Raw genomic sequence first — 26,940 nt, forward strand, 5'->3', positions numbered from 1 at the left:
TTCTGGCATTTTCTCCAGTATAGTTTTCAGTGTCTCAACCAATGGGACTTCCATCATTTCCCATGGGAGACTATTCTTCAGTCAAATAGAACTCTCTGTCAGGAAGATTTTTCTGTGGTCTAGGCTGAATATTCCTTCTATCAATTTCATCCTATTACTCCTAGTTATACCTCCTGTACCATGCTTATCAGTTCCTTTCCTTAAATGGTGTACAACTCTTTGAACAGACAATCTATTCCTATCACCATCTCTCTTTGTAATTGCATAGTTTTTCTATAACTATTTTGTTGTCCAGCTGTACCGAAAGAAGGACAGGAGACACTTGATATGGATTTAATCAGACTGCAACGTTATTATTAGATGTTTGGGACTACCCGGCAGATAAAAGTGTACAGTGCAGGTAAACCCTGTTTATTTTCAATTACCCGGTTAGGCTTTCCCCAACTTCCCCTCTTTTTCCATCCAGGTCCCTCCAGCAAATCCATTCCTGGGACCTTACCATCCACCCCACCTCGTGGGAGGGGTAAGATGGGCTATAAGAAAGGGGGGTTGGCTCCTTGCTGTTCCAACCACAGGAGCCCCAAGCCCCACACCATTCCGTTTCTTTAACCAGCACCTCCTTTTTAAGTCCTTTACCAGGCCATTTATCTGGGCACTGGATGCCTTCCCTATGCACTGGACATCTGCCCCACACTTACCAAATAATTTGCAACATATAACCTACCACGCCTTTTGTGCTCACCATAATAGGTCTTCCCTAATACCCGCTGTGGGGAAGGCAAAAAAAAACCCTCTCCACCGAAGCCAATATCGTGGTAAGGGAAAAAATATCTTCCCAGCTCCCCCTAAAATGTAGTGACTAGCACAATGCCCACAGCAGGTTCAAACCCACCTGATAATCACACCTCAAGGGGAGGGAGGGTGGGTGCTGCCTTGCCTGCTGCGTGGAGAAAGGGGTTTGCAACACCAGAGCTTGAAGCTTTAAAGCCTTTCGCCCTTACATTCCAAGGGGGTGAGTCAGTTCTGCGAAGCTGACCAACACCACCTTTTTGCAGCTGTGTCTGCCCTCCAGTTTTTGCACTGGCTGAGGTCTCCTTTTTTTGGCAGCTTCAGTTGTTTGGTGGTTTTATACTTATTTTTTCTAAGTCATTACTTACTGCTCCTTACTCATATTTTGTTTTTTTCTGAACTCTATCTAATTCGTCTGTGCCTTTCTGTTACTGAGGCATCTAGAGTAAACAGCCACACTAACAAAGCATATCATTCACTTATGCCTTTTTTCCCCTCTGGATTGTAAGCCTGTCAGGGCACAGATAATCTTTTTTCTATGTTTGTACAGCACCCAGCACAATGAGCCCCCCCCCCCCATCCTGACTTGGGTCTTTTGCCTGCTTCCATAATATAAATATTTATTAATAATGCTAATAATAATAACGCCTGTAAATTGTTAGTAAAGTAAGGTGGAACATGTAGCATTCACATTTTCTATCTCTCTGTCTTGTCTATCTAACATACACAGCACAGATTATATTACATCTGCAATTTATCAGTATACTTTATTGGCATACATTTAAACTAGGGCGCTGTAAACAATTGTTAAATGATAATTATTTTGTGCTCTAGAAGCCAAAACAAATGTTAGTCTGATACAACACTATTATGATAAAATTGACTCCCACAAAAATCCTTTATTTCCCCCCCAATGATTTTCTTGATCTATATTTGGTGTTATTAAAGGAAAAATAAAAATGACATTGAGAAACAGCATCTTGCACAACCACTTATGAAGTGTATGGGATGCATGGTCAGACTGGCTTGGAAAAAAAAATAAAAATCAATCCAATCTTTCCCAAAACTCAGAGCCAACAATATACCTTTACAGGAGGAGTTTGGGTCGGTTGGCTTATTTTTTGTGGCCAGAACCAAAAAACACCAGGCAAAGGTAGGCTATTTTTGTGTGTGCTTTATTGGACAAAATCTTGGAAATATCAAAAATACTATGAGAGCCTTTCCTTGTGTAATTTTAACATGATTTTGAGGCAAGGAAGGTTGACATAAGTTTGTATATGCTTTGGTTTGATATCCTATCTTTTGGATAATTAATCTAATCAAATCTCCAAACTTTCAAAAGTTTGTTCACCATTAATTTTCTTATTAGATCTTTATCCTTTCAATTAGCTATCCTTTCATGCGGAAATTACACTGCCTTTTGCCATTTGGCATAGCAGGACTTCTCTGTTCATAATGAACCTTTCTTGTTTGTCCATCACTTTAACTTAAATTGTATTGTTTGAAAGCAAAATAATTAAACAATGAGCACTGATTTTTTAAACTAGTTTTGCAATTTTAAACAGAATAGAATAGAGATTTAAAAAATAGAATATGTCAGCAAGAGCAAATCTGTACAGATATTCAGCTATTGAATAAACGACACATATGACAGGATGCCACTATCTCTGCTCATGGAGAAAGCAAAACAATAATTAGCTGGTGTTATCTTAATAAAGTTGTCCCAAAATGCATTATGAGAGTTGTTTGTTATTACCTAGGTCGAGGTTGAAAGAAAAATAAGAGTTCATTTTTTATTTAGGTTGGAGGAGGGGATGTGACAATTATCTAACATGGTTTTGTAATATGTAAATTAGGGAGGTTGCTTGACCAAAAGCCTATTCTCTCACACACACACACTCTCTCACACACACACACTCTCACACACACATACACACACTTACTTTACTGCATAATGTTAATATATCCCTTAACCTGAGGTGTCAAGCCTCCACCCACTGCAATGCTGAAATTTTGTTTTGAGTCTGAATTATTTAGCACTGTAGTTGCCAACAAATTATGTCCAGATTATTTATCACAATGGTCTCATAAACTTTTCTGACTGGGGGTCACAGTCTTTCTGAATCATCATGGTTATTTCTTCCTAGATTACAGTTTTAATATCAACCACTGGAAAATTTGGCTTGTATTTTATGCTAAATAGAGATGGAGAAGGTAGGTGGGAAAGTAATACCAGTACATATATAGTGTTTCAAAATGTAGTAAAAATAAATTGACTTTGGACTTTTATATGTTGTGCTGCATTTTCAAAATCTTTTGCTTTGTGGGCCAAATTTTCAAATACGAGCAGTAATACTGTGCCTGCCAAAATTGTATGGATGCTCCTTTTAGGTGTGCAAGCAGGTATTTCATCATGTAGACTGGGTAATTGCATGCTGAAAGGAACACACATCTGTGCTGTAACCCATTCTGCACACACGAATACTGGTTTGCTTGCAATAAATTTTGTGTGCAAAATTGGTCGTTTCATATTTTTTCATAGAAACAATGTATTATTTTGCATATGTAAATTTGAAAATATCGTTGCATGGGCAGTTCTCATCACGGCTGTGAAAGTTGAGATGACTGAACAATTGACTTAGTAATGTTTTATATTATTTATGTGCATATATAAAAGCAGAAAAGCCTCAGCTGACTCATTTTTCCTGTTAAGATTCCTTTTCGGATCTCAGAGATTAATATGTTTTAAATAAAGATAACCAACCTTTTGGGATTACTTTAAGACCATGGTTCTCAGCCAGAGGTACGTGTGCCTCCGGGGGTAGGTAGAAGTCTCAACTCAACTCATCCAGATCAGTGTTTCTCAACCTGGGGGTTGCGATCCTCAGAGGGGGTTTAGGGGAGTTGCAAGTGCAGGGCTGGCATTAGGGGTGGCAAGCATGGCAATTGGCCGGGGCCCTGCACCACAGGGAACCCAGTGAAAGCTAAGTTACATGCTTCAACTCTGGGCGGTGGGGCTCATACTTCAGCCCAGAGCTTCAGACATGTCTGCAGCCCAGAGCTTCAGACATGTCTGCAGCCCAGAGCTTCAGACATGTCTGCAGCCCAGAGCTTCAGACATGTCTGCAGCCCAGAGCTTCAGACATGTCTGCAGCCCAGAGCTTCAGACAAGGCTCACAAGTGAAAAAGAGGCTCAAGTATCACACTGAAATGTAAGTCCAATAGTTATATTCCAATCAATGTATTTTATAATTATATGGTAAAAATGAGGAAGTAAGCAATATTTCAGTAACAGTGTGTTGTGACACTTTTGTATTTTTATGCCTGATTTTGTAAGCAAGTAGTTTTTAAGTGAAGTGAAAATTGGGGTATACAAGACAAATCAGACTCCTGAAAGGGGCACATTCGTTTCAGACAACAGATCCTATAGCTCATGCTCTAAGGAGAGCTAGTCATTGTGGGCTAGATCTCCATACCTTGCATAACTAAAGATCCCATTGAAATCAGTGAATGTTAAGTGGGCTTGGAATGCAGGATCAGGCCATAAAAATGTAGAGGCGGGAAGGGAAGTTTAGTATACAGCTGCAATAGTGAACCATATGTGAATTTTTATGTTGTGATTGCTCCTGGTCCTTCTGTGGATGTGCAAGAAGAGAGGAAAGGGGATAAGGAGCCTGATATATGTATATGGTTGCCCAGAAAAAAACCTTTATGTACATAAATCCACACAGTGTGGGTAAGGTAAGATTGCTCTGTACTATAACATACCTAATCCAAAACCACAAAAGCAAGGAAATGAAAAACATCTAACAGTACATACCCTCTACTCCTCCATCCAGAGACACACACCTGACCACTAGAACAACCACCAGACACCTCGGATGACACAGCACAACCTTTCTGCCGTTATAAAGATACTAGTAGACCAAAGCAGAAATTTTTCGTTCAAATTCTTTTAAATGATAAATGGCTTTTTTGTCAAAATGGAAATTTCTGTGGGAAATGTTGATTTTTACAAAATTAGGGGAGTGGTAAATAGAAGAATTGGTTCTGTTGTTTTCAACAACAAAAAATTAAAAAATCCATCCATTTGAGCAACACTTTTCAGTAAATTCAAAAGATTTTTACCTGACTGGTTGAAATGTTTCGATTTTTGATTGAAAATGTTTCAGTTTTTAGCAAAAACTTGTGGTTTTCAGTTACCAAAACCCATAACATTTTGTTTTTCAATGTTTGAATGCAAAACTTTTAAAAAATGTTGTAGAAAAACTTTGGAAAAATAATTTTTTGTTTTTGTCAAAAATGTTGTTGGGAAAAAACATTTTCCTACTGGTTGTAGATGTCAGTCTTCTAGCACCTCTTCACCCAAATTCCCCACCACTGCAAACAGACCAGACTTTTTCTGCTATCTGTTCTGCAAATTCACACTTGATCCTGCACTGGCTGACCATCTTCATGAAAAACAGGATCTTCAACATTAGCATCTGTTACTGTCATGAAAACCAGGAGCTCTTGAGCTGGCTGGACAGTGCCATGAAGAGAAGGATCCAGAATAGGATCCTCAGAACAGTAGCTGTTCCTATGCTGAAGATACTGTTCTTCATAAAACAGTCTCAAAGAGCTCTTGGTCTTTGACAAACCAGCAGCTACTGCTTCTAGAAGATCTTAGTTATCCAAACTTTTGTTCTCCATTAGCTAAGTGCCGCACTTAAGGATTCGTTTGTGACAAAGAAGTGTGATATTTTTTATTATTTTTGTTAATTAACAAAATAAATACATAACTCAACCAAACTCTCCTTATCTCCTAGGGTTTCAGCTAGGGGAACCCCAAAAATCAGGAGATACAAACTGAGATTTTTTTAGGTGAGGGATGCAATTTTTAATTGATTAGAACTTTGAAAAAAATCAGTTAATTAGTTTTAAACTCCCCAGAAAATTCAGGTTTTGCTCAGACATTGTGCTAAAATTTACAGCACGTACACTGTATTTTTCCTATAAAATGAGCAAGTTGAACTGCCACTTAAAGTACAAAACAGAATACAAACTTAGCAACAGCTCCACCATAACTGATCCTCTGTTCTGTGTCTCTTGTGATGCTCCTGCAGCACAAATGTAATGGAGAGCTCTTGTAACAGGATTGCGGGGGATTTTCTTTTTGTAGAAGAATCCCTGGGTGACAAAAAGCCAATGTAGCCAACTCTGTGCTGTCTGTGCCTGGCCCCCTGGCACTCTAGGTGGTCGAGGGGCATACCTTGGGGGAGGCACAGAGACCAAAGGGAAAAAATCCTGAGCAGGCATACTGTTCAAATATCACTTTCACATTAGGACTATAGTTCTAGGGGTAAAATTGGCAGGGTGGAATAAAACTTAGATTTCCATATCAAACCGAATACATCTTAGAGCTTTGATGATCCTTGACTATAAATATGATCTGGAACTTTTTAGACCAAGTGTTTTTTGTCTACTTGTCAAGCTGTCCTGCAGTGACTGAAGGCGGTGGGTGCCAACCTCAGGGCAAACTCTTAGGAAACAGGACACAAACCCCAAATTGTTGTGAGTTCTATACTTAGATTCCACCTATCAATTATCAAGTGTAAACTCATCAGAAACAGTAACAGCCTTAACATGAAATTACAGACAGTCCCCTTGGGTACTCTGATCTGTCTTGCCTCCCAGGTAAACCCACCTTACACTGAAGATCACAGCAATATTCAGATTACTCTCAGTCAGAAGGACCAGTCACTTACCCCAGGTCAATTGCATGTTATATTTCACAGGAAAGACAACACTACACCCAAATGAGTTTCAATCTTAAATTTCGAAAAGTAACAGAAACTTCTGTGATAAGCAAGCTCAATATGTCCTTCAGGACTAATCCAGGCTAAGCACTTGAGGATCTTTTGCTTATGCTTAGTAATCCTTGCTCCTTAGAGTCCAAGCAGCAGAAAGATACAGTTCCTCCTTGTTAGGACTTTTTATTCCTTCCCCACTTCTGCTTTGAGTTGCAAACTCAGCTAATGAAAGGAACTCACTTGCAAATCTCCTCTTCATGGTGGGGGAGAAAGCAATCAACAAAGTCTTTTGTCCTCTGATGTTCCACAATACTTCATCTTGTGTTTATGTGCTTTTTATGTCAGGCAGGACATAACACCTGTTGGAGACTAGTATTTCACATTAGCTAATGCTTCTCTCCTGTCTGGTGATTTACAGTTACAGAGAATTTTAGTGCAAGTGCTCAAATAATACTTTACAATATGAGATACAGATGTGAAAGTGAGATTAATCCAAGTAACAATTTACAAGTGTTCAATAAAGCATAAACACTAAGCACATTTTTATAACTCTAATTATTTTACCAGTACTAACACACAGGTGAACCAGACTAATTCCAGCTATGTGTTTTCAGTATCCAAGTGAGGCATGGGGACCTTGGCATAAAATGGCATCTGGTTTGCTAGCAATACATCAGTCACACAAATAAAGAGCAAGGACTTCTACCATAATGTATCCCATTTTTTCAGGTTCACATATGGAAGGCCAAGATGGCTTTTTTGTTTGTTTGTCTGTTTGATTTTCTCTGTTTCTACTGCTATCTTAGTTCACCCTTGGCTTGGGTTATGTTGAGGAAAAATCACACTTTCTGAACCACAATTTGCACCATAATCTGAAAGATACCACAGCTGGTTCTTTAATTTGATAGAGCCCCTTGCATAACAACTGTCCTTTCTGCTCAAAAATGACATTCTTAACATCAATAAGTTCTCAGGCTTTTCTGACAGGAAATGTTTTCTGGGACAGGCAATCAGTTATTACAGTGTGCTTGTCAATATGTTCTTCTGCAAAATAAATCAAGAATCCTACCAAAGTAACATACTGAAAGCCAAACTCCGTCCCCTTGAGCTGGGATGCAGTAGGGTTTTCTATGGTTTGAGGTTTTTTAGGGTTTTGTTCATTTATTTGGTTTTCTGCCTGGAGGTAGGGGGATTGAGTTGTGGAGTTTATTTTGTGAAAATTTTACCAGTAAACCAATCAGTATATTCTTAACAAAAAAATTGTGTTTTTGTTTTGTGAAGCTCAATCTTTATACTTGTAATACATTTTGTACTTTTAATACATTTACTTCCTGTTGGATTTATATATCCACCAGAAACTTCTGCTCCACTCACATGGGTAATTCAATGACTATTTTCAGTTTCTGTTTCTGAACATATTTGGATAAATGGAGTCTGGAATTTTTCAAGAAACAAACACCTGGATTTTTACATATTATTCAAGATTTGGTGTGACAGCGGTAACTGATGTTACCAGTAGAGGGACCTATGTGATAATAACTTATAGTGGTAAACTAGTTCTTGGCTCATTTCACCATTTTGTGTTTAGGCTTAGTGATATTGTTATATACAGAACTAGTAATGGCTGTTTAAACAGGTAAACCGCCATTAAATAATATGTATAATTATGAAAGAAAGATTATTTCCAGGTGATCTTGAAAATGCTGTAGACATATAATTGTGTATAACTTCATAGTAGGCCTCAGTCCAATCCTCTGTTTTCATGAACACAATTTTACTCAGAGAAATCACTTGCAAACACAAGCTTAGTGCACTAGCCCCAGAAAATGTGTTGTGTGCATCTGAAGTCTGTCATTTTTTGGTGATAGACTTCAAATGCACACAACACATTTGTACTTGCTTTGCCCTCAGTTTTTAGAAACACAAAAGTTTGAGATGTGTAAATTCTGTAATGTGATGCAAGAAAGTGGTAGTGTGCCAAAAATTACAAAGCAAAAGAAGTATTTCAAAATTTGGCCCAAGTTTGTTTTAAAAAAGTTGCAGGAATTACTTTAAGATAAAATGTAAAAATCTAACAAAGAGCATGGGCACCGATGATAACTCAGCTTCTAATAATCACACTGACAATTCTATAGTCACCTCATTTTGCAGACCTTCTCAGGTACTTTTTTTTTTTTTAGATTATTACATTTATTGAAGAACTTTGCTGCTTGAAAGGTTACAGACAGTTGAAAAAGTGGTAGGAAATTGGGTAATTAATTTAGCATATGTCATACAGTATTTCAAGCTGGTTAGTAAATATTTCTAATTCAAAACATTTTCACTAATACAGATATGCTGTTTGAATCGTGCTGTGGTTTTTAGCATCTCCTGTTGTCAGAAAAGTTCAGATGCCCAGCTGTTGCCAGAGACAGTACAGTTTACCACACAAACACAGCAACCAATATGAAATGATTTACAGCTAATAAACAGCCATAAGATGTCTTATTAGGATGAGAAACTCTTGATTTTACTTCTCCAGATGGTGAAGCTCACTGTGCAAGTGGGAAGCACACTGGGATGCATTAGTTGGGAAGTGGTGTGCACAATTTTCTGCATCATGTACATCTCTGAGCGTTTGCTGAGTTATGGGGTTTGATTTGGGGGTTTTGTTTTGTTTTGTTTTTTTGATAATAGGAGTATAACACCTATAGTTGTTGAGGTAGAATCTTTGCATAATTTGACCTTAGAGTATATCTTGGCTACTCTTCTGAAGGTGATAGCTGATTTTAGGGAAGTTAGAGAGGAAACATGAAAATAAACAGTGGTTATGACTGACCTGCTACATCATAAAGGTGAGTGATAAAATAAACAATCATTATAACTGCACAATACCATCTGCAGTTTTAAAGTGAGTGTTCTGCATTGTTTCTGAGTTAGTGAATCATCCTGTTGTATCACTGTTGACCACTTTTACAAAAACGAGATGTGTATCTATTGATGTCATCCCAGTGAGCAAAATATGAAGTAATATCATTATGAAAATCCAAAACTTGAGAAGTGCCTTTCAATAAAATTCTACAGTATAAGCTTGGTTCACCATGTCTGATCTCTACTAGAGCTGGATATAAGGGATTTAAGATAGTGGCAAACAACATTTCTGAATGGTCCCAGAATTGTTTTGCTTAAATTGTTCTCCTGTGTTGTAAGATGAGCCAAAACACCATAATAGTAGATATATTTTTAATTATGTGCTGCAATCTTGTGTGGCTGTAATTCTTTTGCTAATAAAATGTAAATGTGTATGCTTCACAGAAAGTTTGATTGTTGTAGTAAGGAAAGATTTTGCATTTCAAGATTTCTTGCTAAATTGAGAGCCATGATTGATCACTGCAGTACTTTATCATGTGACATGGTTCTGATAAACTAAGTGGTGACTGTTTTTAATGACTGTTTCTTAAATTCTTGCTTTCAAGAGAACTAAAGCATGTGAGAAGGCCATCACAGTGGGGCAGACTGTCATCACAAAACACAGGAACACACGATATTATAGTTGCAGAGTGATAGGAGTGACATCTCAAGTCTTCTATGAAGTCATGTTTGATGATGGCTCCTTCAGTCGGGACACTTTCCCTGAAGATATTGTAGTAAGTATTTTTTAAGATACTTGCTCTTTTTGGATAATAGGAGTGTAACACCCATAGCTAAACAGACTGAATCTTTGGGAATATTTCCTTTCACCTTTAAAGGAGATAACTGACTTAATATTCATTTCATGTTTGTTGTTTTCACTGCAGAGAATTATCATTTTCTAATGGGCTTCCCAACCTTGGTTGTTCTAATTAGTATCCACCATTTGACCAAATTAATCAAACCTAATCTTCCAAAGTCTTTTAATTAAATAAGAAATATATGTTTAATAAAGGATATTAGAATGGGAATTCCACATACTCTGATCTGTCTCTGAGATATAATGACATTCCATGCTGAATTGAAAAATCCTATTTTCAAATATAGAATGGGAAGAATGGCTCTCAGGAATCTGTTCTGACAACGTGTTTACATCTTTTGATGTTTAGTTGCAAGATTACATTATTAATGATAAAAATCAACAGGGAAAAGAATATGTAGTTTAGTCCTAAAAGCAATGCAGATTTTGATTTCCCCTAGGCACTTAAATCTCCATGTTTTTCAGGAATGTTACTGAATACATGATGTGCTTATTTGGGGAACATGCATGTTTTCCTTAGACATTCCGGATTACATTTGCCAGTGCCTTGCACCTTGTGTAATCATTTACAAAAGTGGGTGCAGAGTGGGTGCAAACCATTACCATTCTGATTTGGTACCATTTCACACCCTCTTCATACTTATTGGCCCTGATCCTTGGCTTCAATCAAGCCACCTTTGTGGTCCCCTGATCCTGAGGCTTCTCTGGGCTGTGCTGATTTGTTGGTATAAGTGTTATAACTTGCACCTGTTGCCAACAACTCCCAGGGGCTGTTAGAGCAGCCAGGGATTGCCAGGATGCACATCCTCTTTCCCTTAGCTGTGTTCTCTGCTGGCTGCAGGGGGTTAGGATAGCATAAGACACTAGCATAAGAGTTAGAATGTTGTGGTTCAGGAAGCTGCACCCCCCAGAATACTCAGCCTTCCTATCCTATAAAGATGTTTGGGAGCTTTAATGTTTTCCACAGACCAACTTGTCTCTGGAACCAGTTATCTGTCAAATACTGGCAATGGAAATAATACTGTTTTTCTTGTCAACTGTTTAGTTATTGAAAAGTCTAATGCATTTTGGAAATAAGATATTTAAAGGGGTACATTTTCGAAGCAGTGAGTGGGGATTTAGCTGTTCACCTCCCACTGGTGTTAATGGAAGTCATGCAGCTAAATCCCTGTTACATCGCTTTGAAAAATTTACCCCTTAATTTGAAATATTCTGAAAGGCTCCAGTAATGATCAAGGGCCTTTTGATTTGGGATCATCAAGATACTAAGCAAATGTGGCTGCATTGTTATCACAAACCTCTCTTTTGTGTGCACCTGCATCAAAGTATCAAAGGGAGAGATGAGAAGCTGCTCACCACCCTACTGGGATAGCTTGTTCTGGAGCTAAGAAGGAATGTAATCAGGTCTGGATATGCCTCAGTGCTTCTCAGATACTAGATGAACAACATATAATTGTTTGATGGAAATACCAAACAAATTTCATATTCCTTAGAGAAATCTTGTTGTGTTTTCATTCGATAATATACCTGTAGCAGTAACTGGGAGGAAAGAATATTTTTTCTTCTGCCTGGCCTAAAATTTGATAATCCACGCAATGTGCATATCAGGTGTTAGTGCTGCTGGGAGGACTTATTAATCAAATCTGGTGTGAAAGCAATGTTACTGCCTATTGAGGAACTTATTTCTCTCATCTGTTTTCACTTTTCAGATAGCTCACAAAGATAGAGCTTTCTGCTTTTGCAGTATGTGTTGAGCACAATTTCAGTTCAACTCACACTTGTGTTTATGCAAGGCAGGCCACGATTTCAGTGTTGGGCACAGTAATTTATTTGTAAGGAGGAAGATGGGGAGCCTCATCTCTAAAACTCTGTCTTCTCTAGCTCTAGATATTCAACAGTTGCCAAGGCAGGGAATCCATTGTTCCCATCCCCTATATATTTTTCTTTGCTTTGTGTTAGCATTTGCTAAATATATTAGGACATGCTTTTTATTTACTTTTTACTGTGCATTTGGGGCCTCTGGTTTCAACCTTGTAAGACTGTCACAAACAAATGACTCTTCAGTTAGACCATTTAAACTAATTAAATTGCAAATTAGTAAGCCTCAGTGCATTTGCTAACCTGTGGGCTCAGTTCTACCCTCTGCTGTGCTGGTGTGTAAAAGATGTAAGTGCAACTTTTTATCCTACACACGCAGCAGGTAAGGATCTCCCCATAGCTCAGTGACAAATGGTAGAAAACAGCTGGCGAATTGTACTGTCTGGTGTACCATATCCCAATGGAGACTAAATCTGCAGGTTAAATAGGCTGTTTAGGGTCGTCGTCCCCTGGCCCCCCAAAAAACCCTGGCCAGTACATATGCTGCATTCTCCAGCAAGTGCTGCCAACAGCGGGTTGAAAGTGCAACTTGCTGCTGCTTAGAGGAGCATCACGTAATGCTCTGTGGCTTGTCACCCATCTCCAGCTCAGCACACCATAATGAATCCTGCCCTAGTGTGTGGGGCCGACGTCAATTAGCAGACTCTGCACTGGAGAGTGTAACTATTCTCCCTGTTGTTCCAGTCAGGGTTTCCTTCAGTAAACACAACATGCTGTGAAACTTGGTATTTTAATACCTGTCAGACACATCTCTACATGAAAATCCTGGCAGCTTGCTAAATACGGAACATGCTGGTTCAGGTTTATTTATGTAGTTTTTGCTATTTATATATTGTATCTGTCAAAAATGCCTTAGCATTTGTGATACAATTTGTGATATAAACACATTTTCTAAAATAAATTGAACCTGACACAAAAGCTAAGACATGACCCATTCCCATTCCTCGTGAAAGCCCGACAGGCCTTGTTGTAGGCTTTGCGGGTCACCACATTCTTACTATCTCAGACCAAGGAGGGAAACACATTCCGGAGTCACGGACACTCCACTGGGAATGACCCACCACTCACCACCACATGTACAAATCTAAGGGTTGTCAGTGTGTTGCCTGATCGTAAGTGCCACAGGACAACATATCCAGGACTCAAAGTGTAATGGTCTTTATAGATTAAAACTAACAATCTAAATTGCTCCTAGAAATGAATTGGATGTCACCGCAGCATGCGGAATACCAGTGTAAACTGCTCCCCGAAAGGAAGGGCTCCTACAGGAGAAAAAGGAGACATTTATCTGTCAGTGGAGAGTATTTGGAGCAGCATTAGAGTGATATTTTCATGAGTCCGAGGGGATTTCTTCCCAAAACCCAAATACTGTGGTTCTGGGCAGTTCTGAAAATGTCTGTGAAATTTCTGCTTAACAATATATTCCTGAAGAATGTGTATATCAGCTTAGTTAAACTCAGCATGCAAACTGCTGCTGTCAAGAACCATGATAAAAGATGTATTGCTACATGATTCAAAGTCTGTCAATCCAAGCAAATGTGACAGTCACCGATGAATTTTTTTTGTCTACAACTCTTTTTTTTTAAAACCTACAGTGATACATAGAGCCCTAAACAGAATTATGCTGACGCTAATGTAACCACCTTCTTTTACCAGTGGACCCAAAAGAGCCTTCAGACTGATGAGATTAGTGAAGATTAAGGTCCATCATTCTGTGTGTATCAGTATTTTAAATTCACTACTGGCCATGAAAAGTGAAACAGGACCATTCAGAAATGTGACAGCGAAAGTACATCACTGAAATTTTCAAGACGGCTACTATTGCTTTCAGCACACACCTAAATTTCACAAAGCACCAAAATTATGGTCTTCTGCTTTCTTTGTAATAGAATGCATCACTTTTTAGTTACTGTGCATTTGAGCAAAAGCTCAGTGTAATAGCAAAGCAATTGGAGAGGCTGCTTTTTTGTTTGTTTTTTGGGGGGTGGGATTTAAAGGTTTTTCCCTGCCAGGGACCACCTTCACAGCTCTCCAGCGCTGTCAATGTCCATGAATAACTCCCTTGTGATGCTGTCAGAGTTTGAAATGAAAATTTTAACAACTCCTGATCCCACACTCTAATATACGTAATGTGATGGTATTAGCTTCCCCACAGTTTAATTTTTTCTTTCTGTCTCTGGAACCTTTGAGATCTTAAATTGTTACCCCAATTTTTGGGGTCTAGCAGATTGTTTCTGCTAGGAAAAGAAATTGATGATGGAGTCAGGTATTTGATGCAATCCTGTTTGTTTACAAAGAATGTACATACTCCTCTTTCCCAAACACAGTAGGAATCAAACAGGGGGTAACTTCTTTTTTTACAGTTCCAAGCCCCCTTCAGTTAGCACTTTGACCAAAAGCTCTCCCTTAGCTTTTTTCAAAAGGACACACTACCATGACTTTTCTGACCTTATCTGGGGCTTCTTTGCTCCTTCTATCTTTTTCTGTTGCTTGAACTTCTCTCTCACACACAGCTTCACTAACGAATGTGCCAACCCCTGTGTAACAGCATTGGCGTCCACCTCCGGCGAGTGCCCCCTTCTGGTTGGGCGTGTCTGCATTCTTTAGTTCTGGTGACCCCTTTTGGTGGTTCTCTGGCACATTTGTCAGTGATACTGCTCCACCCAAGTCACTGTCTGCATTTTAACAAGCACAAACCCCTTTCGGGGTATACGGTCCACTGGGGTATATCTCAGTAGCACTCTCTAGCCCTTCCTGGGTTTTGGTGGTGTGTCTCTCTAGCCCTCCCTGAGCTTTGGTCTTCACGTAGTCCAGCCTTGGTATGCCCTCCCTGGGCATCTTTCTGCAGCCCTCCTCAGGCTCAGTCCCTACTCAGTTCTAGCAACCAGCCAGGAGCTCCCTCAATGCTCCCCTGGTCCCTGCTAGCAAACCGTCTGTGGCCCTGCTGCTCTTCCAGGCAGCTAGGCCTGCAGTCCTTTCTTCTCCTGCTCCAAGCAGCAACTGACTAATGCTTTGCTCTGCAGCTCCTTTTATATGACCCTCCTGTGCCCTGAATGGCTGCTTCCCCTGGACATATAATTGGACATATATGTAAACTCGGGGCATAGTGTAGTACACTACCCATTGAAAATGACCTTTTCCCTGTAAAATTAGACATAAAGTTTGCACCATGCCTCACAGATAAATGATCCACAGCAAAATCTTAGACTCTCTGCTTCAGAATTTTTAATTAGTTGGGCCAGCTGATTGCTATATAGAGAAGCATTTAGTGACTGGGTAAAGCAGTAACATACATTGACTTGTGCAAATCAAATATGTACAAGACAAGGAATGACAAAGATGGCAATGGCAGTACATTTTAAGTTTCCTTTAGCCGTCTCTCAAGTCTGTTATTTCATCAAAGATTTATGGACAGTGTAATTCAGCAGAATAGTGCGACTGAGGTCAGACCAGCTGGGGCTTCAGAGCTCAGCCAAGTTAGGTCCTATCTCTCAATGCACGTATGGTCTCAGAGGTTGCTGTTATTGTTTATTATTTAACTGCTAACAACATGCTCTGTGCTATGCAGGAAGCAAATTAATAAAGAGAGCCTCTGCCCCAAGGAGATGAAAAACAGACCCACACATACAAAACATGGTGGGTAACCGTGGTAACCTGGAACATTACATGGCTTCTCCCCAACCAAATGTGGAAGTTTGACGGACATGGGTTAATGTTTGTGGACCTTACGGAAGCAGCAAGTCTTTAGGGGGGGATTTAAATAGGAGAGGGTGGGAGCCTGTCATGCTTGGTCTGGGAAGTCATTCCATGCATAGGCCAGAACAAGAAAGAAGGCCTAAAGAGTTGGGCCACTGAGGCTGGCTAAAATGTACAATATTAGGCTCATCCTACAGTCGGATGTGAATAGGTGGATCCTTGCACCTGTGCAGACCCCTATTGACTTCAGTGTAGCTCCACAGGGGCACAGGGATCTGCCTGCATGGATCCAGTGTCAAAATCAGGGCCTATTTTTATTAACAAGAACCTACCTGTAATGATCTTCATTAAAAAAATCTGCTGTACAATCTGTATGACCCCACTGACTGCAGTGATGGTAAGAAGATTGAGGGAAAGTCAGGGCAGAATTTGCCTCTTTATTTCTAATATTGGTGGAGTGATAGGATTAAAATTAAAAAGAAAATAGGAAAATACTTAATAAAATTAGCTTTAAAGAATCTGAGCACAATTCTGTCTGCTTGACACTGTCTGTCTTAATTACATTTACTCAAAGGAGTGTGAGAAGGACTTGGCCCACTGATTCTGCATAATGAGTGAAAGATGTATGTATTTTTTTAACAAATTAAATTAACATTAAGGAACACATTTAATAATTATTTGTGAAATTTCTATAAGCACCTTATTGCACTTGTAAATTTTGTATTGACACTTACAAATCTGGCGCACAGAATGTCATTCTTTACACACTCAAGTCCCTGTTTACACGCATAGAAGAGCACAGACATGAATTTCTGAGTTACTTTAAAAGTTTGGACTTAAATTTATTAAAAAAACCTAAACAAGCAGAGTCAGGTTGAAGGCTGCCACTTCATCTGTAACTCCATGGGCCCAGGCAGTGCTGCTCATACAATTCAAGGGGCCTGAGTCTGACCTCACACTGATTTAAAACAGTGAAACTTTATTAACTTCAACATAATCATTCTTGATTTACCCAAGGTGTAGGTGAGAGCAGAATCACACTTTTTTGTTTGTACGTTTGTTTGTTGGTTCCCTGATACACTACAAATACAGGAGACTCAATAGTTAAGCATAAACAATGAATATAGGGTAGATTACAGCCAGCTTTAACTTTGAATCTGTCTACATTTGAGGCTTTATAAACCTCAGTATCATCTTATCACAGTTTCCTGTCTATAACTTCCTCTTGTTTCTAACAATAGTCTAAGTTGATAATGGAAAGGCTGATAGAACCAACTTCAGGTGAGATGTTAAATTAAGATAATCTGTAAAATCATCTTTTAAAGACAAGATAAATCTTCCTAATATTTAGCAAATGCTGCTGGAGAGAATTAAAAAAGTGAAAACAAGCTTTTGTGCTTTATTTTTTTCCATTCATGGCACAATTTGAACTTTAATTGCCTTTAAGATTTAAAATTTAGCAGCTTATATACAGCAAGCATGCACCCTGGTTCACTATATGTAATCCTTGCTTATGACAATAAAAGTACAATGTTTATATCACACATATATTCAAGGTTGGGCTCAGAAGAACAGTGTTTGTGATATAGTGATTGATCCATGTTTGTCAACAATAGTGGCCTGTCCTATCAGTCTCTTGTTTAGCAGTCAGAGTTTCTTATGGTCATGGGGATTGTGAAGAGCATAGTGGAAGCTATGGAGAGCATGAGGGATGCAATGGAAAATATGGGGGTTATAGTGGTAGCCTATATAATAGAGTGGAGAAGGGGGAACCATGACAAAAGCAGAATTTTTTCCCAGCAATCCAGGAGTTGCGGGAGAGTTGTGGTGCATTTTAGGATTTTCTCTCACCTATCTAAGAAAAAAATCTAAAATTATTCTGGATCCAAAAATGCTGCCCAGGCCTCAGGCTTATTTTTAGAAATGTCTCTGCAAAATTCTTGGCAGGTTGGCAGCTATGATTGAAGAAGAGACTGGAAGACAGAAGACCCATGTTCTGTTCATGCACTGACTTGCTGTGTGACCTTGGACAGGTCACTTTCTGTTCCTCAGTTTCCACATTTGTAAAATGGGGATAATAGTACTTCCTTTCCTCTTAGGAATTTAGAGACTAAATGAATATATGTAAAAGTTTCAGTTCTTTGGGTGAAAGACGCTGCTGATGTGGAGAGTATTATTTTTTTTTAAACTGATATGCCGAGAAAGAATAAAGGAGTGACTGTACCAGCCATGTCTTTCTGGTTAAGAGAACAAGTTATATGATTTCGTCATGAGGAGCAAGGGTGTAGGAGGATAGCTTTGGCAACTAGTCCATCAGATTGAGTGAACTTGTTAGTGTGGGATTGGAAGCTAGGACTTCCAATTGATTCAGTGATTGAGTAACTTTTTAGTGTGGGATAGGAAGCTTTCTTGTGGTATGAATAGCCGTTCCTGTTTAGATAAATTCTGGCTGTCGCATATTAACTGCCACTCTTTTTCATTCAACATGATGTGGAACATATGAAAAGTTAGTTTTTGGATTTTAGAAATTTGCATAAGAACTGTACATGATCAATTTTCCAAAGCAAAATATTGTTTGACAACATTTTAACATCATGAGATGTGTACAAAGAGTTTCTACAATTTACTTCCCTTCCGTTTAATGGCATGAGTAAATAAAATATATTCACTCTTCTCAACTATGATACCTTACCTGTCTATATGACAAGCTAATCTAAATCAGAGGTGTTAGTAGTAAATACGTTTGTCGTATTCTTTATAAAACAGTCGCTTGTAAGCTTAATCACTTACACCAAAGCTGAAAGCAAGTGCACACTAAACTAAAATAAGCAGAAGAGGCAGCTTGTATTAAGTGCATTAACAGAATGGGCTTGCTGACATTTCAGTTCAATCCTTGGTGATGCTCTGTCTACCCAGGGAACCCCAGTTGAGTCATCTTTGCAGCTCTGCCACATGAGCCCTGTTCTCCCCTGTATTTTATACATTAAGAGCTGACTTATCATGACAGCTCTCACACCATGTGTTCAGTTCTTTATTTCCCCCTTCCCCGCACTTTATACTGTGTTAAGCCCCTGTTTGAAACAATCTGCAGATAATTTCCATTACTACAGAGAGCAGTCTGCTAATGAGAGCATTTTGATAGCTGCATGGTGGGATACTGCATTAAGCTAAATTTCTAAATTCAGGAGGGAAAAATTATAGCTATAACTTAATACCATTCAACTAAAGACAGCTGGAAGACCATTTGTATGCAGAAGTCCAGCAGCCATACATGTTGGTCTAATTTTCACACCTTCCATAATGATGTTATTTCTATAGATTTTTATAGAGCTTCCATGCTGATATTTTGCTGCTGAGCATTTTCCTGGAGAAGGTCTGTAAATTTGCTTGAAAACCTTTTAGTGAGAACAAGAGACCTCAGCTGCCAAATAATTTTCTGCATGTTATTTAGGCTTTTTCTGAAGTAGCCATTCCCAGTCAAGGTGTATTTAATTAATTTCTGTGAGTGCCGTGGCATCCTCATATTATCCTCCTGCTAAATTGACTTCACTGCTCCATAATAAAAGGGAGGGTTGATTGGGTTTTAGGCATTATGAAATCTCTATGGGTTGTTTTTCAGAAACTTCACCAATTAGTACCTAAACTCAAAGGCTTTGATGAGTTAGTGCCATGGCTTGGTCCAGTCTTAGAAGTAAAGGTTAGGTGGACTGCAGCTTACATTGAACAGTCATTCTGGACTTAAACAGCATTTCCGGGAGCACCATATAGATAAGGGGTACAGGAGAGTTTATCTTTAATAGTTTGATTTTAGTAGCTTTTACTTTTAATTTATGTAGTACTGTAAAAGAGCATATAAGAGGTAAGTCAAGGAGTTTGTAGAGGAGAGGTGAAGATTTAGAAGGCGTGTGGACGGGAGGGTCTGATCAATATAGCAAGAGAGGCATAAAGAAGAGATGCAGAAAGAGTGAGGGGTAAGTGAGGAGAGGGAGGGGAAGGACCTAGTGGAAAAGACTGAAGCCAGCAAATGGAAAGCAGGAGGGTCTGATACCTGGCGACAGGATGGAGAGATTTAAGAAGGCAGAGGGGTGGTACATGAGGAGAAAGCTGGTGATGGTAGAAATAAATGATTCCAGGGTCGGTGGTGAGAAAAGTTCACACATCTTGGTCTGCTATCATCACAAGGCTATGAGGCTTTGCAGGCCTGTGCCTGCTGCTAGTGGTGATAGTGTCTTCTGGAATAGTGGGATGTGTTCTCAACACTGCCCCTGGAAGATTGTGGGGTCCTAGGGAGGGTGAGAGGAGGGAGCTGGGGCACTGAGGCACAACTGGTGTCTGGTATACTAACCCGCTCATTGAAGAGCTAACTCCAGTTTCTATGTTCATAATTTATTATTGTTAGTTTTTTTTCTAATTATAACAGCACTTCATAATGGGTCCAGCTTTAAAATTTAGTTACCTAAAGTTAAGCTCTAAATTATGATTTAGGAGCCCAGTTCAACTGATTCATAATTAAAATACATAAATCAATTGCTAGCATACTGTCATAAATATAAAGGGAAGGGTAAACCCCTTTAAAATCCTTCCTGGCCAGAGGAAAAATCCTCTCACCTGTAAAGGGTTAAGAAGCTAAAGGTAACCTCGCTGGCACCTGACCAAAATGACCAATGAGGAGACAAGATACTTTCAAAAGCTGGGAGGAGGGAGAAAAACAAAGGGTCTGGGTCTCTCTGTGTGATGCTTTTGCCGGGGACAGAACAGGAATGGAGTCTTAGAACTTAGTAAGTAATCTAGCTAGGTATGCATTAGATTATGATTTCTTTAAATGGCTGAGAAAACAGCTGTGCTGAATAGAATGAATATTTCTGTCTGTGTGTCTTTTTTGTAATTTAAGGTTTTGCCTAGAGGGATTCTCTATGTTTTGAATCTAATTACCCTGTAAGGTATTCACCACCCTGATTTTACAGAGGGGATTCTTTTTTACTTCTATTAAAAGTCTTCTTGTAAGGAAACTGAATGCTTTTTCATTGTTCTAAGATCCAAGGGTTTGGGTCTGTGGTTACCTATGCAAACTGGTGAGGATTTAGAACCAAACCTTCCCCAGGAAGTGGGGTGCAAGGGTTGGGAGGATTTTGGGGGGAAAGACGTTTCCAAACTACATTTTTTCAGGAACCCAGATAAAGTTTGGTGGTGGCAGTGGAAGTCCAAGGGCAAAGGGTAAAATAGTTTGTACCTTGGGGAAGTTTTAACCTAAGCTGGTAAAAGTAAGCTTAGGAGGTTTTCATGCAGGTCCCCACATCTGTACCCTAGAGTTCAGAGTGGGGAAGGAACCTTGACATGGTGGCAGCGGTGGGATAAGATTTAGGTGCCTGTCTTTACGCATCCAGATTTTGAAAACTGGACCCAATGTTCTCCTGTTGTGTTTCTGTGTAGAACTCTTTATTATCTACTGCTCCACAGCAGCTGAGTGGGCTGTAATTTGTGATGTTTCCCTTACTTCCTCACACATTTCAGTGGGGACTTGAACAACTTTGGCTAAGGATAAGTTAGTAGAGGTAGTACAGTGTTGCATGTATAGGTATATATAACTATCATAGTTGACAGGGCTGATTTGTAAAGCCTCTTTAGTACATGGTACAACATGTGGTAACGCAGAGATATGCAGCAGATAAGCTTGGGTTATGCCAAATATACAGACTGTATTCAAGGTGAGTCTGAGCTGTTGAAGTACATATCTAGATATTAACAAAAAGAAAAGGAGTACTTGTGGCACCTTAGAGACTAACAAATTTATTTGAGCATAAGCTTTCATGAGCTACAGCTCAGCTCAGCTGTAGCTCATGAAAGCTTATGCTCAAATAAATTTGTTGGTCTCTAAGGTGCCACAAGTACTCCTTTTCTTTTTGCGGATACAGACTAACACGGCTGCTACTCTGAAACCTGTCATCTAGATATTAACTTTCCCAAAGTTAGAGCCCATATCTGTTCAGTGCCTCTTCGTGATCTTTATTTGCATTCTATTTTAGCCAAGTTGTAAAAAGTCAGAAAATCTGTCAGAAGATTAAGTTCTGCATAGTCTAGTAAATCTGAAAAGGAATCTAACACCGTAGATGATCATATCAATGCAGTTAACAACGAAAGAAAGAAAAACAAAAAGAATGAGAGGGACATCAGAGTCACCAGTTATCAACGTCATTTTTCTAATTGGAGAGGTGGATCTGTCTCCCCTTTCACTCCAACCTCTGTGGTTATGCCTGTGCATTGCCACAATTAAAATCCCTTAATCCATAACAGTATAAACATTTCCAGAATCCTTTCACTTCACATTAAAGTGGAGATATTCCAAGGAGACCTCCTTCGGCAAGTAGTCTGAGCTAGGTTGAATTAGGCAAGGTGTTGTCAAGTGAAATTCTCGTACTTTTTATTATCTTAAAATGATGCAGCTCAATAAAATAAATATTTACCTCAACAAAAATTGTGCATGAATCAAAATGCTAAATTAGATGGCTAAAATGTATTTAAATGGCTAAAATGAATTTAGTCAAATTAATTAGTACAAGTAATTTCCACTGTCAAGGTTAGGCCCAAAATTTGACCTATCTTTAAATGGTTAGGATTCAAGGGAAATGAATTTCATACAGACTCTAAATAGCTACTTTAAAACACTGCACCAGCAAATAACTCTCCTCCACCTCCATAGACACAGGACCTTCCCATGTTTTTATTCTGCTGTTGTATCATAGACCCACATAGCTAACTAGCATTAGAAGCATGAGTTAACGACCTCTTTCCAGGACCATTGTTCATATCTATTGTATTGGTGAAAAACAAGGATGTGAATAAGCCAGAAATGTACTGACTTTTTTTTTTCCCCCATAGCAGGGTGAAGGGATAGCAGGGGCAGTGATGGGGCATCAGTTTTTGCGAGGTGACAAATATATTTGACACAGGAAGAAATGTTTTTAAGAGTTTCAGTACCGCATAATACAAAACTATTTTTAAAAAAATGGGTCCCAGCACTACAGCCTTACACAGGTGAGTAGTCCAACTGACTGTTTAAAATGAGATTGGCATCAGTGGGTATACTCATGTGAGTAAAGGCTGCTAGCTTGGGCCCTCTGTTAATATAATGGGGAACCTGATTTCTTACAGATGTCACTGTCTCTGTTAATACCATATTCTCAAATGGTATGCATATGGTGCATAATGGTGATGCATAGGTGAATAATGCGGAGTCATTCTTTATGTAAACTACAAAGAAGGTCTGTAATATGGCCCTTCTCTGTAGTGTACATAAAAACTGTTTAATAAATTACATAAAAACTGACCTGTAGTGAATATGGAAAGAAGATATTACCTATGCCCTCAAAAGATCAGAGAAAGGAGTCAGTTTAGAAAGATTGATCCACTTGTGCCAGTTCATGAATACAAATTTAGAAATCTCAACTAAGTCAGGTGTTAGAACCTGTGTGACTTAGAGAGAGAGATAGACAACCAATGCTTATTCAGACCTTGGCAGCTTTACAGAGGCAACCTTTCGGAGTGATAAACATGAACAATATTTCCAGTGTACTCTTTTCTGTGTATCAGAGACAGGCTTTTCTTCAGTATCTGAAGTACATTTCTTCTCTTTCTGTTTTTTCCTAATCTATTTTTGTGGCAATTGCAAAGAAAATTGCAATCTCCATTTACTGTTATAGACACCTGAATGTTATAATGTTATAGTGCTCTGTTCAAGAAATACCGGGCGTTTTTGAAAAAAGGCACTCTCTCCTAGCAATCAGTAACATTCCGGTGACTATGGAAGTCAGTCTGAGCCCTGAAAGCATGACCATCTGTATGTATCTTTTACAATGTAACATTTCATCCTCCTCTTCCCTTCAAAGCCCCCTGTGTGAGAGCAGCTGGTAGAACTGGATTTAGCAATCTTCTGCAGAAACATCTTGATCTTATCAAGATGGAAACTGATTTCTTTCTTCTTGCTATAAGTAGTTCCACAGGGTGCACATGCAGCAGTATGAGTGGGAGCAAGGGCGCAAACAGAATTTTCTTAAGAAGGGGGCCCAGAGCTGTCCCTACCCTGGTCTGCACCCACTTCCAAGCTCTCTCCCACTACACCCAGCTCCAAACACGCTCCCCTCATGCTGCCCACACTCATCTCCATGTTCTTCCCGCCTCATTGCACCTCAGCCAGGTCCATGCTCTTCCCCACACACTCATCCCCGTGGCCTCCCCACCCCACATCCGACTCCAGGCTCTCCTTCCCCACATTCCGTCCTGAGCTCTAACTCAGAGAGGAGGCCAGGCTGAAGAGCACCATCCCCAGCAGGGGCCAGGCAGTTCTGGGAGGCCTAGACTCCATCTACATGCAGCTCCACTTACTCAGGAAGTGCCAAAAGCCCAGATCTAATCCTCCCATCCTCCTGGGGACTGGGAGGTTCCTGGAGCCCACTGCTCAGCCTCTCCCCGGGAGCTGGGGTGTCCCTGGGTGCTAAAGGACTGGAAAGGTGTGGGAGCTGCATGGGGTCACATTGCTGCTCCAGTTTGGTCTGGCTGCCCCTCCAGTATGACAGAGGATTTCAGATCCAATTTTCAGATCCGTTCAAGGGCAAGGCCCCACACCATTGCATGCTTAAGTGGGAGGTAAAATACAGCTGTTCAGACAAGATGTTCTAGTCCAACAAACCTGTGGCTGCTTACATACAGACAACAAGATTGCCAGGAGTGAGGCTCAAATCTGTGGCCATCACCAAAACCACTTTATCGTCACTTGAGTCAGCAACCCATGGGTGATATGACCACACGTACAGAGACAGTTTATAACAGTTCCATCAAAACAATTAACAAAATCCAGCTCTGCTGACGCAGTTAGAATAAATGATGGTTGGCATTTTCCCCATTTTGAATGGGAGAGTTTTCTAGTAGCATTTACAGGTCTTGCTGCAGTACATAAACTTGGGACAAGCATTGATCCATTTTCCCCTGAAAAATGCCATGTGAGCCTGCAGCTTCCCCCTGTTTAAAAAAAAAAATTCTAATGGGCCATTGTCATTCCTACTATATTAAGTGTAAACAATGGTTCCATGGCCTCCCTGTCTTTGATTGACTAATGCATTTTTACACACCAATCACAGAAAGAGAAGCAAATTTGAAAGAGTAGGAACTCATTTAATCCCAAGGATCAAGCCTCTTGAGTTTTAAACTGAACTTGAAAGTTGAAAGGCAGAAAATTACCCAGCCTAATGAAGGGCTTTTCCTGCTGGTAAATTCAGTGGGAATATATCTGTGGTATTTGTTGCTAGTTAAGACTATTCACAGGATTTCTTGGAAAGCTTTTTGCTTTTCATTTATTTAAGATGAAATGTACAATCTTAAAGCATTGATTTATTGATCTGTTACAGCTTTTAGATCCTTTGCATTGTATTCCCTTATCTACAACAGCTGACTTCCCTCCCTTGCTGAAAAAATGCTAAACACACATTTTCTTTTTTTAATAAAATACCTAACTTGGACTCTATCAGTGTTTTCCTTTGTTAGCTTTCTTTGGTATCCTTCAGGTACAGTTTTCTTTAAATTAATCTTTTCTATTATTCTTAGCCATAAAATAATTTCTTCCTTACTCACAAGACAATATAGCACAATACAAACATTAAAGAGCACAGTATTTTTTCTTCCCCTTCCACTTTATCTTGCGGCTTCTTTTAGCCACTCCCTTCAAATATGAACCACATCTACAGAGGATGCTCTTGTGGGCATTGAACTTTAGTCCCATTGATTTTGATGACCAGATCACAGAATGTTCTTTTCAATATGACTTCACTGAAGATGTGGCAGAGGAATGTTTTCATTTTTCAATCTCTGCTGCTTTGGGTGAAGCCCAGAAGTACCCAGTGGTTCTTATAGTTGTATCATTCCCAAAATAATTATTAATATATTCATTCCAAATTCTGTAATGATATTGCCAGGCAAAACAGTTAAAACGGAACTTGAAATGTCCAAAAAGCAGCTGTCTTTGGCATACTTTGAGAATGGTCTACATGCTAATCCTTCTGTTCAGGAATCCTCTTCTCCATCTCATCTAAGATCGTAAGAGCTATACTTAGGTATTGCAAGCAGGAAAGCACATGTGTGTTTTCCTGCCGAGGGATGCTTTCCTGCATTGGGCCTAAAGGAGATGTGAGAATAATCTGTGCTTGGTGAAGGGTTTTCAGTTGTAGAATGAGCTCCTAGAGATGAACAGGCTTTTCCAAAGCCCAAGCAAATTTAGGCCATGCTGCAAGACCTTGCTCTTTGATAGAGCTATTGCAGCATCACTGAAATAAAAAATTTTAAAGTAATGATATATATGTACCAAATAGAGTGTTCTGTGAGGCCTGATTCAATCCCAGTTGAAGCCTTTCATTGACTTTAATTGGTTTTGTATCAGGCCAATAAACAGAGCAAGAAGAACTAAAAACAGCATGTGAAGGAGATGAGATTGCACTACAATAATTTACAGATACTATATGTTCTGTATGTTCATCTCTTTGATGTAAATGGATTTACAGTATGAAAATAGGGTTAATTCAACAAAAGACTGAATGCAAACAGGCAGGAAAGAGAACAGAGGTAAAGACAGTGACCAGACAGATTTCTTGAACCGAAGTATCGTTTCATTTCAACAGTAGGAACAAAGTACGTAACATAAGAGAAAAAGGATTTTGAAAACACATGTTGGCCAATGAACCTTTGTTCTCTTTAGTACCTACATGCAGTCAAACTCTTCCTGAATTAACCCCATGTTTTCATATAGTAAACCCACTTACAACATCCAGACAAACACATAGAACATGTAGTATTCATGAGTCCTTCACACTCCATGAAGTTCACTAGGATTTTGCCATGCAGATTTAATTTATCTGTATGGCACTTTGATACTAAGACTGCGGGGCACTATAGAAAATTTTAGAAAAGTCCCCTGACTTGCTGCCCAGTATATTGTCATGAAAAGTAGTCATTTTCATCATAGAGTTAGGCTCACAAGTGTTTGAACAAGCAATTCTATTGTCAGTCACTGTATTGAGAGGCAAATACGATATT

General features: G+C 39.3%; 1 protein-coding gene across 16 annotated transcripts in view; it reads left to right on the forward strand.

Annotated features, from left to right (window-relative positions):
• KDM4C (lysine demethylase 4C) overlaps positions 1-26,940 on the forward strand; it is a 440,364-nt gene that overhangs the window by 393,047 nt on the left and 20,377 nt on the right. For 15 of the 16 annotated variants that reach the window (XM_073345318.1, XM_073345317.1, XM_073345311.1 and 12 more), the window contains one exon: positions 10,037-10,207. In XM_073345318.1, coding sequence (XP_073201419.1) covers positions 10,037-10,207 — 171 coding nt within the window. Of the gene's footprint in view, positions 1-295; positions 401-10,036; positions 10,208-26,940 lie in introns of those variants that run through there. The other variant, XR_012159108.1, reaches the window with a different exon arrangement.

The sequence above is a fragment of the Lepidochelys kempii genome, chromosome 5, assembly GCF_965140265.1.
Source record: "Lepidochelys kempii isolate rLepKem1 chromosome 5, rLepKem1.hap2, whole genome shotgun sequence".
Taxonomy (NCBI): domain Eukaryota; kingdom Metazoa; phylum Chordata; order Testudines; family Cheloniidae; genus Lepidochelys; species Lepidochelys kempii.